The following is a 19,992-nucleotide window of genomic DNA, read 5'->3' as shown; positions in this document are numbered from 1 at the left end:
TAACTGTGGGAAGGCTGGGAGTCAACATGGGCCCGCATCCCTGCGGAATGTTTTGACACCTTGTAGAGTCCATGCCCCACCGAATTGAGGCTGTTCGGAGGGCAAAAGGGGTTGCAACTAAATATTAGGAACGTGTTCCTAATGTTTTGTACCTTCAGTATATAGCAAGGCAAGTCTCAAAATATGTTAATGAGCAAACAATTCTTTCCCCTCACAAAATGTTTCCACAATGCACTATTCACAGAATGCTGTAATAAATATACGCAATACGTATGGGATAATCAATGAGGGGCTATGATGTGGAAGCTGTGTTGACCTTCCACAAGGTTGCATTTTTTTTTCAAGAGAATGGATAAAGAGTTGCTTATTTGTTTCATACCATGGCTATGATTTAACAGATTTGACACTAGAAATGTGTTCAACATCCACTGAAGTAGTTTGCAAGTTTACTAGATAGCTACAGTAGTTGCTCTGGTAACCAAGCAGAATTGCTAGTTTAGCTAACCAAACCATCAGTACTAGCTTGCCATTGTGATAACAAATTCAACAATGCCAATTGGTTACACAGACTTTTGGCCTCCCATCCTTTTCTAACCATCTCTCGCCAGCTTTGTTTTCGTGTTACCTGATGAAATTGCTGTACACTATGATCTTGTGCCATCTAATGCACATTGAAATGTCATAAATCAACACTGCAGAGCTCTCCCTGTCCTCTGCAGTGCCTTGATTGTATTACTGTTGATGACATCTGGCATCTGGAAATGTATATGTACACCCTGGCCCATCTACTGTTGCTAGCCCCAATTCTGACTTATGCTGATTTCTGCTCTCGTAAAAGCCTGGGTTTTCTGCACGTTAACACGAGAAGCTTATTACCTAAAATGGATCAATTGAGTTGGTCATTACTGAGACATGGTTAAGAAAGACTGTTTGGGGGCCTCCCGGGTGGCGCAGTGGTTAAGGGCGCTGTACTGCAGAGTCCTGGGTTCGCGCCCAGGCTCTGTCGTAACCGGCCGCGACCGGGAGGTCCGTGGGGCGACACACAATTGGCCTAGCGTCGCCCGGGTTAGGGAGGGCTTGGTCGGTAGGGGTGTCCTTGTCTCATCGCGCACCAGCGACTCCTGTGGCGGGCTGGGCGCAGTGTACGCTAGCCAAGGTGGCCAGGTGCACGGCCAGGTGCACGGTGTTTCCTCCGGCGCATTGGTGCGGCTGGCTTCCGGGTTGGATGTGCGCTGTGTTAAAGAAGCAGCGGCTTGGTTGGTTGTGTATTGGAGGACGCATGACTTTCAACCTTCGTCTCTCCCGAGCCCGTACGGGAGTTGTAGCGATGAGACAAGATAGTAGCTACTACAACAATTGGATACTACGAAATTGGGGAGAAAAAGGTGTAAAAATTCAACAAAAAAAAGAAAAAAAGAAAGACTGTTTGGAATACTGTTAACCTTTCTGGTTATAACCTTTTTCTTCAAAACAGATCTTCCTAAGATAGGGGCGTGGTAATCATTACCAAAGATCGTCTCAAACCAAGTCTGTCCCCAAACAATTTGTTTTTCTGGTTTTAAGCATTCAACTTTCAAATAGCTCTTTGTCGACTGCTGCTGAGTGTTATCATCCTCCATCAGCCCCAGCCTGTACCTTACCTGCCCTAAGGTCTCTCCTGGCCCCTTACACTAAGTCTGAATTTGTCCTCCTAGGTGACCTAAACTGGGACATGCTTAAACCACCTGACCAAGTCCTAAAGCAGTGGTCACCAACCGGTCGATCGCAATCGACATGCCAATCTCCAAGGCATTTCTAGTTGATCGCCAAACATTTCTGTAAAAAACGATAAAGCCTTGTGTTCCTATTTTTTGGGGGGATAGTAGTTGCAGCCAATTCAGCTGCCCTGGGCATCGGGTAGGCAAACTGTTGCGGTTTGGTGTGTCTGAAGGTACGGACTCTGCCTTCCCGGTGAGCCTGGAAAGGAAATCAAGTGCCTATGCCACTGCTGGCCAATCAGATTGCTCAGATGACCGAGTCTGCAGTAACACAAAATTGATACTGTGAGATTTCAAAACATGTAAAACCATGACTAGAGAGAGACTCAACGAATACAGCAAAGAGCTGCTGTTTTTATGAGTGCGTTCATGTTTAAGTTCTTACTAAGCACTGTCAACACTTTCTATTCAACACTTTCATAAGCCATGAAATGCGTGTTCCTCCTATTTCCACTCAGCTCTACAACAAGCAGTGCAGCAGTAATGAATGAGTAGGAAAGTGTATCTATTGGCTTGGGTTGTTGTTGTTGTTATTATTAGCGGCTTTGGTCTTTTTTAATATCTAGGAATATTTCCCTTTCTCTGTTCATAGGAGTAACATGAGTTTGTGCATGAGGCAGAAATAATGCGGTGCGACTCGAGTTTCACCATCAGCTGGAAGAAGGTGTCCCTTTTTGGTCAGTGTCAGTGGAGGAAAGGGAGAGCGGAGGGATGTAGAGAGAAGACCCTCAGTTGACCCTCTGCTCTCTCCCTCCGCTGAGACTGACCATCAGATGCAGGCACCATCAGCCCAGTAAAATAAAAAGCAAATTATTTAAATATATGCTCAAGTTCAAAGGTAAGTAAACATTTATCATGTATTTTCTGGTTTCTGTTGACTCCAACATGGAGGCTAATTTGGCTACTGTTCTGAGCTCCGTCTCAGATTATTGCATGCATTGCTTTTTCCTTAAACTTTTTTTGAAATCTGACACAGCGGTTGCATTAAGGAGAGGTATATCTATAATTCCATGTGTATAACTTGTATTATCATCTACATTTATGATGAGTATTTCTGTTGAAACGATGTGGCTATGCAAAATCACTTGATGTTTTTGGAACTAGTGAATCTAATACGTCAATGTAAACTCAGATTTAAAAAAATATATAAATATGAACTTTATCAAACAAAACATGCATGTGTTGTGTAACATGAAGTCCTATGAGTGTCATCTGAAGATTATTCAAGGTTAGTGATTATTTTTCTCTCTATTTCTGCTTTTTGTGAATGCTATATTTAGCTGGAAAATGGCTGTGCTTATTGTGGTTTGGTGGAGACCTAAAATAATCGTTTGTAGTGCTTTTACTGAAAAGCATATTTGAAATCGGATACTTTGGTGGGATTACGAACAAGATTAACTTTAAAATGATATAAAACACATGCATGTTTTAGGAATTGTAATTAGGAGATTTCTGTGGTTTGAATTTGGCGCCCTCTATTTTCACTGGTAGTTGTCATATCGATCCCGTTAGCGGGATTGCAGCCATAACAAGTTAAGAAACACCCCCCATAGAGAAAATGTGTATTAAAAACAGGTTCAGCCCCTGGTTCGACTGTGATCTTGCAGAGTTACTCCACCTCAAGAATTGCATTTAGTGAAATGCTCGGCACACACATTCTCAGACTGACTGGCTCTCATTCAGGCAAATGAGAAATACGTGCACTTAGGTTATCCGGATGGCCAAAGTTAGAGAACTGCTCCTTAAAGTAGCTATCTGAAGGCTTACCCCAAGAAGTTCTGGAAAACGGTTAAAGTACTGGAGAATGGAGAATCCTCACAGCTGCCCATGTCCCTTACAGTTGATGACGTGGTTGTTACTGACAAGAAGCACATGGTTGAGCTTTTTAAATCACCACTTCATTAAGTCAAGGATTCCTATTTGACTCAGCCATGCCTCCTTGCCCATCCAACATTTCCCATCCCTTATAATATGATTAGCCACGATGCTCCCTCTTTTTTTCCCCTGCCCCGCTTCAAAGTTTCTCCCTGCAGGTGGTCACTGAGTCCGAGGTGCCAAAGGAGCTCCTTAAACTTGACCCCAAAAAAGCATCTGAGTCAGATGGTTTAGACCCTTTCTTCTTTAAGGTTGCTGCCCCTATAAACCACCAAGCCTATCTTTTTAACCTGCCTCTCCGGGGAGGTTCCCATTGCTTGGAAGGCAGTCACGGTTCGTCCTTTATTTAAAGATGGAGATCAAGCTGTTATAGGCCTATTTCTATTTTGCTCTGTTTATCAAAAAGGTTGGAAAAACGTGTCACTAATCAACTGACTGGCTTTCTTGATGTCAATGCAATCTGGTTTCCGCTCAGGTTATGGATGTGTCACTGCAACCTTAAAGGTCCTCAATGATGTCACCATTGCCCTTGATTCTACGCAATGCGGTGCTGCTATTTTTATTGACTTTGCAATAGCTTTGGATACGGTAGACCATTCCATTCTTTTGGGCCGGCTAAGGAGTATTGGTGTCTCTGAGGGATATTTGGCCTGGTTTACCAACTGCCTTTCTCAAGGAGTGCAGTGTATTAAGTCAGAACATCTGCTGTCTCAGCCACTGCCTGTCACCAAGGGTGTACCCCAAGGCTTGATCCTAGGCCCCACAATCTTTCTCAATTTACATCAACAACATAGCTCAGGCAGTAGGAAGCTCTCTTATCCATTTATATGTATATGACACATATACTCAGCTGGCTCTCCCCGTATTTTGTATTAAATTATCTACAAAGCTTTCTTAGTGTCCAACAACCTTTCTCTACCCCTAACCTTGTTCTGAAAACTTCCAAAACAAATGTCATATGGTTTGGTAAGAAGAATGCCCCTCTCCCCACAGGTGTGATTACTACCTCTGAGGGTTAAGAGCTTGAGGTAGTCACCGCATACAAGTACTTGGGAGTATGGCTAGACAGTACACTGTCCTCCTCTCAGCACATATCAAAGCTGCATGCTAAAGTTAAATATAGACTTGGTTTCTTATATCGTAATCGTTCCGCTTTCACCCCAGCTGCCAAACTATCCCTGATTCAGATGACCATGCTAGATTATGGAGACGTAATTTATAGATCGGCAGGTAAGGGTGCTCTCGAGCAGCTAGATGTTCTTTACCATTTCGGCCATCAAATTTGCCACCAATGTTCCTTAAAGGACACATTACTGCACTCTACAATGTTCTGTAAACTGGTCATCTCTGTATACCTGTCGCAAGACCGACTGGTTGATGGTTATTTATAAAACCCTCTTAGGCCTCACTACCCTTATCTGAGATATCTACTGTAACTCTCATCCTCCAAATACAACACCCGTTCTGCCAGTCACATTTTGTTAAAGGTCCCCAAAGCACAGACATCCCTGGGTCGCTTGTCTATTCAGTTCGCTGCAGCTAGCGACTGGAATGAGCTGCAACAAACTGGACAGTTTTATTTCAATCTCTTTATTCAGAGTTTCAATCATGGACACTCTTACTGGCAGTTGTGGCTGCTTTGCATGATGTATTGTTATCTCTACCTTCTTGCCCTTTGTGCTGTTGTCTGTGCCCAATAATGTTTGATCCCTGTTTTGTGCTGCTACCATGTTGTGCTGCTGCCATTTTGTGTTGCTACCATGTTGTTGCCATGCATGTTGTTGTCGTGATGTGTGTTTTGTACTATATTTTTATTTAATGTATTTTTAATCCCAGCCCCCGTCCTCCTTTTGCCTTTTGGTAGGCCGTCATTGTAAATTAGAATTTGTTCTTAATTAACTGACTTGCCTAGTTGAATAAAGGTTAAAAAAAATGTTTTAATAAATAGTTTTCAATTTGACATTTGGTTTCAAAAGCAGCACAAAAAAAGAACAAGTAAGAATGAACAGTGGTGGAAAAAGTACCCAGCTGCCATACTTGAGTAAAAGTAAAGATACCTTAATTGAATATGACTCAAGTAAAAAGTTAGTCACCCAGTAAAATACTACTAAGTCTAAAAGTATTTGATTGAAAATATACTTAAGAATCAAAATTCATGCAAATTTCAAGTATCAAAAGTAAAATTATAAATCATTTCAAATTCCTTTTTTTGGGCAAACCAGGCTGCACAATTTTCTTGTTTTGTTTCATGGATAGGTCAGGGGCACGCTCCAACAACATAATTTACAAATGAAGCGTTTGCGTTTAGTGAATCCTCCAGAACAAAGGCAGTATTGATGACCAGGGATGTTCTCTTGATATGTGTGTGAATTGAAAAAATATCCTGTCCTGTTAAGCATTCAAAATGTAAGTACTTTTGGGTGTCAGGGAAAATGTATGGAATAAAAAGTACATTATATTCTTTATGAATGTGGTGAAGTAAAAGTTGTAAAAAATATAAATAGTAAAGTACAGATACCAAAAAAAAACTACTTAAGTAGTACTTTGAAGTATTTTTACTTAAGTACTTTACACCACTGATAATGAACTATAACCTTTGAATTCTACCGTGCAAATATATTGTACGTTACAGGGAAATAATGCACGCTCTAGAATGCCCTTCAAGCCAATCAGAAACAATTATTCAACAATGCCATGGTATAATTAAGTGAAAATGCCAGGGAAGATATATTGGCACGGGTGTTTGCTTGGATGGCATTATTCAAATAATGATTGACATATTTTCCTTAACATTATTTGATGAATGTATTCATACTATTTCATCCTTTCACAAGATATAGTCCAGACACAAATCTAGGGTTGCTACCCAAGCTGGCTGGTCGTTCGTTCTATCGGTTCGGTTCGGGTGATAGAGACGCAACCCATTTGTTCAGTCTTTATGTTCTGTATCTATGGACATGGCCCAGTCGTTCGTTCTAAATGTTCCATTTGCTATACTGGTTGGCAACGTTCTCATCCCTTGCTTGCTAGCTAGCCGATCTCGGCTAACATTCGGTCACATCAAAAAGTGCAGCCAGAATAACAGCAAAGTATCTGCATTTGTTTAAGCTGTTTTTAGTGACATTTATTTGGATACATCCATAACAACGAGCTAATGAGTCATCAGGATACTGTTGTTCAGAGTAGCTAGCAAACAACACAGCTACAGTAACACAGTCACTTAAAACTGTAGCTGGAAAGCCTGCTAACTAGCTAATGAACATTTGTTTTATATCACTTACACTTGTAGAGGCCCTAACAAAAGCTTTTAAACTGGCAGTGACTAGAATGCAGAACACATCAAAAGAACATGGCTAAAAACTGAACCAATAAAGATTTGAGAATTGCTGCAACTCTGCTCTGTTACCTATAAGACACTCTCACTAATGGGTACAACAAGTATAACCTCGTACAAGGTACACCTCAAAATGTGTTAATGAGCCGTAATAACACTACGCAACCACAAAAGGCTTTTGGCACTTCCAAAATTACAGTATGGTGCAGTATTCTGTGGCGGTGGTACTGAATTACAGTCATTTATTGGCAGTACAGTAGACAGTAAATGACTTTAGATTGACAGGAAAAGGTTTTTAGAGTTACAAATTGCAGTATTGTACCATATTCTGTGGTACTTAGAGTAAATTACTGGCAGAACAGTAACAAATAAATTACTGCAGATTTACATGACAAAATGCAAAAAACAACAGTATGATACTGTATTCTGTTAGATACAGCATTCTCAGTAATGGGTGCAATAAATATAGCCTATGACAAGGCACGCCTCAAAATATGTTAATGCCCCACAGTACACCATAATTCACACTATGCTGCTATAAATATTCAGCAAAACATAAATTTGTATTGTAAAATGACAACAATTGAGCCCCCATAATACATTGCTATTTTCAGTACTGTACTGTAATCTAGAATAACAGTAGCTAACTGTAAAAGTTTTGCTGTAAATCTACAGCAATTTGTTACAGTGTAGTTCTCTTAGACTAATGAAACAATGCAGTACTATCTGTGAGTATTACTGTGCCAAATAAGGCAGACTTTTATCCTCTAACATCTGAGACACAATGTTTATTTATTTTAACATCAGTTAATGGGAAGCAGCCGCAGACAGAAAGCTGTGTTTGCTTATGTGTGTGCGTGTGTGTGTGCAACAATCTGACTCGATTAAGTATCACCAGAAAGCCAAGCACTCTTATTTTTCTTCTTCATGTTTTGTTTACTCTCCCCCTCCCCCTGCTATGCCAACCCCACTCCCATCCTCCCCCTACCTCTACACAGACACATTTCTGATCTGGCAGAACTGTGTGTCCCTGCGTCCTACTGGTGTGTTTCTCTGTGTTTATCGTCCTGGCGACCCTTCGGAGACGGAGGGGTCTTGTTTTGTTTGGAGGGCCAAAGGAAAACAGACAAACAGGCATGTGGAAGGCTAGCCCAGGCATGCCCCCCTTGCGGACCACAGATGGGACACGGTTGGGTTGTAATCAATATGGAGGAAGAAGAAACACTGTGACCCTGGTTCTGTGAGAAACACAGGATTGGGGGACGTCGACTTGAATAAAACAATTTTATGTTTTTACACAAACAACAGAAACCTCTCTCCAGTCCAGGCAGAGACAACTCAGAATAATATAAAGAGAGACAGAGTACCCAGAGGCTAAAGATTGATCAACGTGACCTTACTGTGTAATGTAGTATGGTCTTCCTGGACAAAGGCTCACATATTCAAACAGATACAAGACCAGGGGCTGTTGCGTTAGAATAACATATTACCAGACATTCCCCAGCCTATTTCTCTGTCTGAAAGAACTAAACAGAGATTATGACCAACAAAGTCACAGAGCACTGCTCTCCTCCTTCCTCCTGGTAAAAATCCATACTTTCCTGCTCCCAGACCATATGATTTAAACGCTTCCTCCCTCCAGAGACGGTCAGTAATACTCTCTGACATTTCAAAGACCTGTCATCGGTTTCTCTATTGAAGCAAAACTCGTTTTTTTCATTCTCAGATTGGAATTTGTGTTACATCTACAATGGATAGGAAGTTAGTAATACTCAGGTGTCAGGAGAAATTATTCCCTGGCTGGATCTATCCTGTTTGACTGATGGGAGTAAAAGCTAGTCTTTAAGTGTATGTACTGGATGGATGCATCCCAAATTGCACCGTATTTTCCTATGGTGCACTACTTTTGACCAGAGCCCAATGGGCACTTTAAACAATGCCACTTAATACGTTTACATACACTACTCATCTCATATGAATATACTGTACTCTATACCATCTACAACTGGATTTGATTTGTCAATCTCCCCTGGCTCAAAGTAGAGGAGAGATTGACTGCATCACTACTGGTCTTGAGAAAGCACACAGCTCAGACACCCATGCATACCCCACAAAACATGCGACCAGGGGTTTCTTCAGTCTCCAAGTCTGTACAGAGTGCGGGAAACGTACAGTACTACACAGAGCGATGACTACATGGAACTCTATTCCACATCAAGTAACTCATGCAGTCAGTAAAATCTAATTTAAAAAACAGATAAAACACCTCATGGCATGCTATAAGATGACCAATACTGACAGTAGGCATACATAGTACATTTTCTCAGCATATACAATGCATATGCTCTTGACTGACGTCCATATCAGGACATGATCAATAGTTTGAAAAATATTAAATTCATATCATTCTTTCAGACACTAAAATTGTTGTACTCCCTCTGGATAAAGGAGCGTGCAAACCGCAAGCTAAAAACACTGTAATTGGTTGACTACCACCAAGAATCACGTCTTTGCTCTGTGGAGTTCCAATTGTTATTTTTTTTTCTTTGGCCACCACAAATGAGTGTGTAAATGGTGTGTGGTAGAACTGACAACTGGAGAAACAAAGAAGTGAGAAGTTGTTCAGAAAGAAGATAAAGCTAAAACGTGGGATGCTAATTTGAGATGTAAAAAAAAAATCTGTTACTAAAATCAAGAATGTTAGCTAATTTGGCCAGTAACTAGTTGGGCTAGCTACAGTAGCTAGGCTTGATAGGGGGGTAAAAGCTAACTGGTATCTTATTTAGCTAATACATTTTTAAAAAAATACCCCCTAGCAAGCCTCAAGGTGACAGCTAATGTTTTAGAATGTTTAGGCGTATTTTGTATTACTGTTTAATATAATCTAACAAACTAACTTAATTAGCTAGCTACCTAGCAACTTAGCTAGCTAGCTTGTTCCAGTTAAGTTCTCTTGTCATGAATGAAGCCGGTAGAGTAGCTACCTTATGGTATGGTCATGTGAAATTACAATATTTTCTTGCAATAACTACACATTTTTTATTCATGATTTATGCATACACAGTTGAAGTGGATCACAGATCAACACTACTACCACGTTTGGTCTGGAAATAGAAACTTGGATTAAATATGACGATGCTTGCCTTTAAATACCTTGTATACCCTACTACTGAATATGGTGTAAATGTATACTCAGATATGTCACGTTGATGTGAAGAAGTACAAGGATTTTCGGCACCAGAACAGATTAAATCATTTGGCCGCTGAACATTTCATGATTTTGATTTAGTCCATTTTCGAGCAGACATACCAGGATAATTATTACATATCATGTACACATATCTATTGATTTTATGATTTTTGCGGGGGGAAAATATAGATATACAGTGCCTTGCGAAAGTATTCGGCCCCCTTGAACTTTGCGACCTTTTGCCACATTTCAGGCTTCAAACATAAAGATATAAAACTGTATTTTTTTGTGAAGAATAAACAACAAGTGGGACAATCATGAAGTGGAACGACATTTATTGGATATTTCAAACTTTTTTAACAAATCAAAAACTGAAAAATTGGGAGTGCAAAATTATTCAACCCCCTTAAGTTAATACTTTGTAGCGCCACCTTTTGCTGCGATTACAGCTGTAAGTCGCTTGGGGTATGTCTCTATCAGTTTTGCACATCGAGAGACTGATACGGTAGCAGGGAGATTTCGGAAAACTGGATTGGATGCATGTAGAAACTGTTCCAATACGGAGAATATCCTATCTCCAGATATGACATTTTTGCTAGGACTGTCTGGGAGCCGTCTGAGTCGGGAGGGGAAAACGGAAAACTAGATTGAAGTCATTTTCGTCATTTCCGGTCACAACTTGCAGACTTGTTTACGTGTTGCTGTGCGTTTTGCCAACCTTACTTTGCTACCTGACAACTTTACGTTTTCTTTTTAATTGCCGTTTATATTTTTAGTTTTTCCCCTCACTGAACTTTCTCACTCCGGACGCTTTATCTGGACACGGTTCGTCAGGACCTCCAAGAAACGAAGCCAAGTAGTAACATTAACATGATGCCTTCAAATTGCAGTCGCTGTACTCATAATATACAGGAGAACGATCGCCTTACGGCGAGGATAGCTGTGCTACAAGCCCAGCTTCAGACGCAATTGTTAGGCAAGGGTAATTTCAGTGTAGGAAAGGATGAAACAGCGTCTGTGCCACCAGTAAGTATAGCTAGTAGTATAAATCCCCTGGCACAGTCCCCACAGCCGGACAACTTCCTCATGGTTTCTGGAAGGAAATGCTGTAGGAACGCTCAACCTGTGTTGCTCATTCAGCCGACAGAAACTTCCAACCAGTTTTCCCCATTAAGCAGCAGAGTCTGAGGCCGAGCCTTCTCCTGTCTCTACTCCTCCCGTTACGGGGTCTGAGACGCCGAAGCTTCCCACCATTAGCTCTGACAAATTGAAAACCCTAGTCATTGGCGACTCTATTACCCGCAGTATTAGACTTTAAATGAATCATCCAGCGATCATACACTGTTTACTAGGGGGCGGGGCTACCGACGTTAAGGCTAATCTGAAGATAGAGCTTGCTAAAGCTAAAACTGGCGAGTGTAGAGAGTATAGAGATGTTATCAACATCGGCACCAACGATGTTAGGATGAAACAGTCAGAGGTCACCAAGCCAACATAGCTTCAGCGTGTAAATCAGCAAGAAAGATGTGTTGGCATCGAGTAATTGTCTCTGGCCCCCTCCCAGTTAGGGGGAGTGATGAGCTCTACAGCAGAGTCTCACAACTCAATCGCTGGTTGAAAACTGTTTTCTGCCCCTCCCAAAAGATAGAATTTGTAGATAATTGGCCCTCTTTCTGGGACTCACCCACAAACAGGACCAAGCCTGGCCAGCTGAGGAGTGACAGACTCCATCCTAACTGGAGGGGTGCTCTCATCTCATCTACCAACATAGACAGGGCTCTAACTCCTCCAGCTCCACAATAAAATAGGGTGCAGGCCAGGCAGCAGGCTGTTAGCCAGCCTGCCAGCTTAGCGGAGTCTGCCACTAGCACAGTCAGTGTAGTCAGCTCAGCTATCCCCATTGAGACCGTGTCTGTGCCTCGACCTAGGTTGGGCAAAACTAAACATGGCTGTGTTCGCCTTAGCAATCTCACTAGGATAAAGACCTCCTCCATTATTGAAAGAGATCGTGATACCTCACATCACAAAATAGTCACTGATCATAATCTTGATGTGATTGGCCTGACTAACATGGCTTAAGCCTGATGCATTTACTGTGTTAAATGAGGCCTCACCTCGCAAAGGCGGAGGTTTTGCTAACTAGGTCATACTCTGGACCTAGTTTTGTCCCATGGAATAAATGTTATGGATCTTAATGTTTTTCCTCATAATCCTGGACTATCGGGCCACCATTTTATTACGTTTGCAATTGCAACAAATAATCTGCTCAGACCCCAACCAAGGAACATCAAAAGTCGTGCTATAAATTCACAGACAACACAAAGATTCCTTGATGCCCTTCCAGACTCCCTCTGCCTACCCAAGGACGTCAGAGGACAAAAATCAGTTAACCATCAAACTGACTAACTCAATTTAACCTTGCACAATACCCTAGATGCAGTTGCACCCCTAAAAACATTTGTCATAAGAAACTAGCTCCCTGGCATACAGAAAATACCTGAGCTCTGAAGCAAGCATCCAGAAAATTGGAACGGAAATGGCGCCACACCAAACTGGAAGTCTTCTGACTAGCTTGGAAAGACAGTACCGTGCAGTATCGAAGAGCCCTCACTGCTGCTCGATCATCCTATTTTTCCAACTTAATTGAGGAAAATAAGAACAATCTGAAATTACTTTTTGATACGGTCACAAAGCTAACTAAAAATAAACATTCCCCAAGTGAGGATGGCTTTCACTTCAGCAGTAATAAATTCATGAACTTCTTTGAGGAAAAGGATCATGATTATTAGAAAGCAAATTACGGACTTCTCTTTAAATCTGCGTATTTCTTCAAAGCTCAGTTGTCCTGAGTCTGCACATCTCTGCCAGGACCTAGGATCAAGAGAGACACTTCGTTTTTTTAGTACTACATCTCTTGACACAATGATGAAAATAATCATGGCCTCTAAACCTTCCAGCAGCATACTGGACCCTATTCCAACTAAACTACTGAAAGAGCTACTTCCTGTGCTTGGCCCTCCACTGTTGAACATAATAAACGGCTCTCTATCCACCGGATGTGTACCAAACTCACTAAAAGTGGCAGTAATAAAGCCTTTTAAAAAAGCCAAACCTTGACCCAGAAAATATAAAAAACTATCGGCCTAAATCGAATCTTCCATTCCTCTCAATTTTTTTTTGAAAAAGCTGTTGTGCAGCAACTCACTGCCTTCCTGAAGACAAACAATATATACGAAATGCTTCAGCCTGGTTTTAGACCCCATCATAGCAACTGAGACTAAAAGGTCATTTACCACCTTCACAATTTCAATGGCGTCAGACCGAGGCTTTGCATCTGTCCTCGTGCTCCTAGACCTTAGTGCTGCTTTTGATACCGTCGATCACCACATTCTTTTGGAGAGATTGGAAAGCAAAATTGGTTTACACGGACAAGTTCTGGCCTGGTTTAGATCTTATCTGTCGGAAAGATATCAGTTTGTCTCTGTGAATGGTTTGTCCTCTGACAAATCAACTGTAAATTTCGGTGTTCCTCAAGGTTCCGTTTTAGGACCACTATTGTCTTCACTATATATATATTTTACCTCTTGGTGATGTCATTCGGAAGCATAATGTTATTTTTCACTGCTATGCGGATGACACACAGCTGTACATTTCAATGAAACATGGTGAAGCCCCAAAATTGCCCTCGCTAGAAGCCTGTGTTTCAGACATAAGGAAGTGGATGGCTGCAATCTTTCTACTTTTAAACTCGGACAAAACAGAGAGGCTTGTTTTAGGTCCCAAGAAACAAAGAGATCCTCTGTTGATTCTGACAATTAATCTTGATGGTTGTACAGTCGTCTCAAATTAAACTGAAGGACCTTGGCGTTCCTCTGGACCCTAATCTCTCTTTTGATGAACATATCAAGACCATTTCAAGGAAAGCTTTTTTCCATCTACGTAACATTGCAAAAATCAGAAACTTTGTCCAAAAATTATGCAGAAAAATAATCCATGCTTTTGTTAATTCTAGGTTAGACTACTGCAATGCTTTACTTTCCAGCTACCCGGATTAAAGCACTAAATAAACTTCAGTTAGTACAAAATACGGCTGCTAGAATCCTGACTAGAACCAACATTTTTTATCATATTACTCTAGTGCTAGCCTCCCTACACTGGCTTCCTGTTAAGGCAAAGGCTGATTTCAAGGTTTTACTGCTAACCTACAGAGCATTACATGGGCTTGCTCCTACCTATCTTTCTGATTTGGTCCTGCCGTACATACCTACACGTACGCTACGATCACACCATGCAGGCCTCCTAATTGTCCCTAGAATTTCTAAGCAAACAGCTGGAGGCAGGGCTTTCTCCTATAGAGCTCCATTTTTATGGAATGGTCTGTGAGAGACACACTCGGTCTCAACCTTTAAGTCTTTACTGAACACTCATCTCTTCAGTGGGTCATATGATTGAATGTAGTCTGACCCAGGTGTGTGAAGGTGAACAGAAATGCTCTGGAGCAATGAACAGCCCTTGCTCTCTCTGCCTGGCCGGTTCCCCTCTCTCCACTGGGATTCTCTGCCTCTAACCCTATTACAGGGACTGAGTCACTGGCTTACTGGTGCTCTTTCATGCCGTCCCTAGGAGGGGTGCGTCACTTGAGTGGGTGGAGTCACTGACGTGATCTTCCTGTCTGCGTTGGCGCCCCCCCTTTGGTTGTGCCGTGCGGAGATCTTTGTGGGCTATTCTCGGCCTTGTCTCAGGATGGTAAGTTGGTGGTTGAAGATATCCCTCTAGTGGTGTGGGGGCTGTGCTTTTGCAAAGTGGGTGGAGTTATATCCATCCTGTTTGGCCCTGTCCGGGGGTATCATCGAATGGGGCAACAGTGTCTCCTGACCCCTCCTGTCTCAATCTCCACTATTTATGCTGCAGTAGTTTATGTGTCGGGGGGGCTAGGGTCAGTTTGTAATATCTGGAGTACTTCTCCGGTCTTATCCGGTGTCCTGTGTGAATTTAAGTATGCTCTCTCTACTTCTCTCTTTCTCTCAATTGGAGGAACTGAGCTCAAGGACCATGCCTCAGGACTACCTGACATGACGACTCCTTGCTGTCCCCAGTCCACTTGGCCGTGCTGCTGCTCCAGTTTCAACTGTTCTGCCTGCGGCTATGGAACCCTGACCTGTTCACCGGACGTGCTACCTGTCCCAGACCTGCTGTTTTCAACTCTCTTGAGACAGCAGGAGTGGTAGAGATACTCCAAAAGATCGGCTATGAAAAGCCAAATGACATTTACTCCTGAGCTGCTGACTTGCTGCACCCTCGACAACTACTCTATTATTATTTGACCATGCTGGTCATTTATGAACATTTGAACATCTTGGCTACTTTGAAGAATCTAAAATATAACATATCTTTTGATTTGTTTAATAGTTTTTTGTTTACTACATGATTCAATATGTGTTATTTCATAGTTGATGTCTTCACTATTATTACTGTAGAAAACAGTAGGAATAAAGAAAAACCCTTGCATGGGCAGGTGTGTCCAAACTTTTTACCGGAACTGTATATAAAACACAGAAAATCATGTTGACTGCACTAGGCCTTTAATTAAATATGAATATAGTGTTCTCTATTTTGTGTTCTAGGATGTGTTCTATTGGATGCATCTGTATGTTCTCATGGTGGATTCCTCCCTGGACCACTTAATTAAAAGGTTCCCAGACAGAGCCTGAGCCTCACGGCTGTATGCTTGCAATTACTCCAACAATGTAACTTTAAGCCATGTCTGAGGGTGACAGTTGATTGGCGGGATGGAGGTTCTGAAGAGAAGCTTTGAGTCATTATCGGAGGAAAATAAGTGTGTGCGTATATGTCATTAGTGGAAGAAGACAAAATGCTGAGATTATGAGGGACAAAATGTTCTGATTTAGATTTTTTTCCCCCAGGGTGATTCGCACTTCATAGGATTATGTTTTACAGTTGGTGATTTGACTCATAGTGAAGTTCTCTCTGTGAATTGTTAACCCTTAGCCTACAATTTCGCCTACATCTAGCATACATCTAATTAACATAATACAAAAATCCCCATAAAAATCTGTTTAAACTAAAGATATATTTTGGGATGGGCTGCGTCTCAATCCACTGATATCGCCCTTCCGCATCTGCAGTGAAAGGCGGCAGAGCTAGAGTGGTGTTTGTCAGCCCATGAGATATCCCGAAAATTTGCTTGGCTTACAAACGTATTACCACTCTACTGAAAGTTCTCCATTTTGCTCTAGGATTCCTAGAATCCTCATCTGATGGTCCCTGGTATCAGTTAAAATAAATGTATGAAAATATACAGTACTGTATAATGAGATAGTTAAGTGCCAAAATTAAGGGGTTTTAATACGTGTACAAATAATAAGTTCTTTCTTATATACACGTTTTAGACAAGTCAGTTAAGAACAAATTCTTATTTACAATGACAGCTTAGAAACAGTGGGTTATCTGCCTTGTTCAGGGGGAGAACGACAGATTTTTACCTTGTCACCTCTGGGATTCGATCTAGCAACCTCTAAGTTACTGGCCCAATGCTCTAACCACTAGGCTAGCTACATATACATATACATACACATATCTCAGACACAGAACAGACACTTCAGAACAAACTTCCTTTAGATTTATTTTATTCAGAAAGTTGTTTTCATTTCATGTTAAAGTGTACTGTTAGCTAGCTAGCTGACGTTAGCTGGCTGGCTCGCTAGCTAACGTTACTTGTATGAGATCTGTGTAGTTATATTATTCGTATCTCAGATCCATTTGCATTGCTAGTTATAGTCTAATGTTATCTAGCTAACATTGAACCTGGTTGGTTAGCCACCTGTAGATTAATGCAGGGTAGTAACATTGGGATTATTGTTCATTGTTTAGCTAGCTAGCTACATATCTAAACAAAATATTCCACTGTGCAAGTAACCATATCAATAGAATGTTCATGATGTCACCGTGACAACAGTCAAGAGGGGTCTGGTAAACTCGCCCTGGCTACCTACTCCGATTTCTAAGCACTCATCTCAGTGTGCCAGAGCGCAGAATAAATGACACATTTTTGGACGCTCAACACCTGTTGAATATGGCCGGTGTCAGTAAACGTTGGCAAAAAAAAAATGTGTAAATAAATTGTTGCCAGCAGCAGTCACCAATGTTCTGGTTAACATAAAAACAGCCTAACCAGCTCTGCTAGGGTGAGGAAAATGGTCAGTGAGCTGTTCTCTCATTTTTTCCCCTATTGTGTTATTGACTGTAGGCTTGTTTATTCCATGTGTAACTCTGTGTCGTACTGCTTTGCTTTATCTTGGCCAGGTCGCAGTTGTAAATGAGAACTTGTTCTCAACTAGCTTAACTGGTTAAATAAAGGTGAATAAAATAAATAACATTGTACCTGGAAGTAGCTAGCAAGCTAGCCAATGTTAGCCAGTTAGCTTGGGTGCTTGACTGCTGTTATGATCAGAACGCTCTGACAACCCTTCACAGTCAAGAGTGTCCAGTGTGCGCTCTGAAAGCTCTGAGATCGAAACGCTCTATATTTACGAATGGACAGTCTGACATTGCTCTGAGTTTCGAATGCGCCGAGTACACTCCAGATTAATTTTATGAATACACCCATAGTATAAACCAGCCTTCAGTTTTTAAATCCTTGGTTGTTTAGTATATGGCCTCACATGTGAATCCTTAAAGAGCTGGGTGGGGCTAAGGCTTTAGAGGGTGTGAACGATGCTGAATGGGTGTAGACAAAGAGCTCTCCTATAGGTGTACCAAAACATTCAAGGCCATTTTCTCAAAAGTGAAGTTAGAAGTTTATCAACTTTCAAAGCAGAATTACTTTCCCCATTGTTCCTCAACTGTAGTGCATGATATACCATTTTCTAGCTCTGAGTTTCTACTTTTGTCCAATGTAAAAAACACTTTCAAATTTTGCTACATAAGACCGAATCGAGCCGATCGGTCACATTTACTCGAAAGGCACTCTGGGAAATATTTGAATAAGGCTTTGCACTAAGCAGTGGGTTCATTTAACACTTTTCCAGTGTCTATATGTGTCCACAGACTCCACACATTCAGTGTTGACTTAACACTCACTGTTAAATATCATTAATTATATTTTTGAAAAAAAGTCAAGCCTGATGTTCATCGAATGCAATCGCCTTCTTAAATTATTAATCAAGATCTAACATGACCATTAAAGAACCATAGGGCATGACAATGACGTAGAGAGTAATGTAATGCATGATGGGAAAAACAAATTGTGAACAACATCTGTTTGATTTATATACGTATTACTTTCCATTATTTAGATTGATAGATGTTAATGTTTAGCATGTTAAAAAAAATGTCTTCAATCATTAAGTATTTCATTCTAGGCGAAATTAATATTAATATATGAAAGCCCTCCACACCATATGCAAATGATAATATATTTAGACTAATTAAATGCACTGTTATGTTTTTGGTTCTTTATCAAATATATTACAGGCATCAAATAAATGTTTCCAATAATTTGCATATATTCATATATTATTTGCTTTTCTGAGACCTATATTTGAATATCAAAGGTAATAGTTGCCAGATTTTTGCCTTTAGCTGTTTCTCTTTATTCAACTACTTTGAGTATTTGAAAAGTTGGTATTTTCAAAGAAACTACACAATACCAAAAAAAATCTGTCCAGATCTGTTGCGGGGTGAGGTTGCAGAGTCACAGCTGGAGCAGGACTCAAACTCAACTAATTGTGAACATAACCTTATGAAACTGAATGTTGCTCTTCTTACCAAGGTGCTGGGTGAGGTTAACAGAGGAGTGGTGAGAGAGTGAATGTGGATCTTACCAAGGTGCAGAGCGAGAGAGTGAGTTGTTCTTACCGAGGCGCAGGGTGAGATTAACAGAGTTAGGGTGCTGGACTCTGTAGAACATGGACTGGCTCTGCCACCAGGTGGGTTCCTCGTCCGTGTGGAAGTCCGTCAGCAGGCTGGCGTTGTGGCTGAGGCCCATGTCCGACACACTACAGTGGTGGCAGGAGCGCGTCGAGCTCGTCTGCATGCAGTAATCCTCTGGCGGTGAACCGCACACATTGGAAGCCATGATCGTGCGGTTAAAGGCTGCGTTCTCGAACTTGGGCATGCAACGGCTAGGGACACCCTCGTCGTCATCGTAGCAGGAGTCCATGGCCCCGTGAACAAAGGAGAGGGAGCAGAGAAGGAGGGCGAGGAGGAGTGGGGTGGTCAGTGGGATATCCATGACCAGGGAAAGTCACATACAGAGACACACAAGGTCAGTTAAAATGTAAAAATCACACGCTCCTAAACAAACTGGTAGAGTAATCCCGCAGATGTCTCAGAGAGGTCTATGTTCTTCTGTTTTTCCCCCTCTGTTCATCTATGTCCTTCTCTCGCTTGTTCTCGCTTTCTTCTCCAACATGTGTTCTCCTTCTGGGAACTAAGTGAAGTTACTGGGGGAACCCCTCTCACCAGGGATAGGAGGAGAGAGACATGGGAGGGAGGGACAGACAGAGGGATAAGAAAGAGAGGGAAGAGGGGGCACGTACACTCCCCCTCCTGCTGTCCACAGCAAGTACTACGGTCACCAGTATAAAGATTCACAGTAAAACCATGGTGATGTTCATTATGTATGGCACACTGTGACAAAACGCATTTGTGCTTTAATTGAAATATCAGGCTCTACCTCCCTGTTTGACTCCATTTCTAAAAGTTGTCCACCTACATAGCCCAGGTGGTAGAAACTGCCTACCATTACACTTTTGAATAATGTCACAGCCATGATTGAGACTGTTAAAAACCTTTCCATTGCACACTCTGTATTG

The 19,992-nt window shown here is 41.5% G+C and overlaps 1 protein-coding gene across 1 annotated transcript in view; it reads right to left on the bottom strand.

Moving 5' to 3' along the window:
- LOC139388485 (laminin, gamma 3) overlaps positions 1 to 19,583 on the bottom strand; it is a 241,296-nt gene extending 221,713 nt beyond the window's left edge. The window contains exon 1 of the mRNA XM_071135177.1: positions 19,034 to 19,583. Coding sequence (XP_070991278.1) covers positions 19,034 to 19,409 — 376 coding nt within the window. The 5' untranslated portion in view covers positions 19,410 to 19,583. The remainder of the gene's footprint in view (positions 1 to 19,033) is intronic.
- Between the last annotated feature and the right edge of the window lie 409 nt (positions 19,584 to 19,992).

Source organism: Oncorhynchus clarkii, chromosome 29 (assembly GCF_045791955.1).
Source record: "Oncorhynchus clarkii lewisi isolate Uvic-CL-2024 chromosome 29, UVic_Ocla_1.0, whole genome shotgun sequence".
Lineage (NCBI taxonomy): Eukaryota > Metazoa > Chordata > Actinopteri > Salmoniformes > Salmonidae > Oncorhynchus > Oncorhynchus clarkii.
Note: the sequence above shows the minus strand (reverse complement) of the source record. Positions and strands in the feature narration are given on the sequence as shown.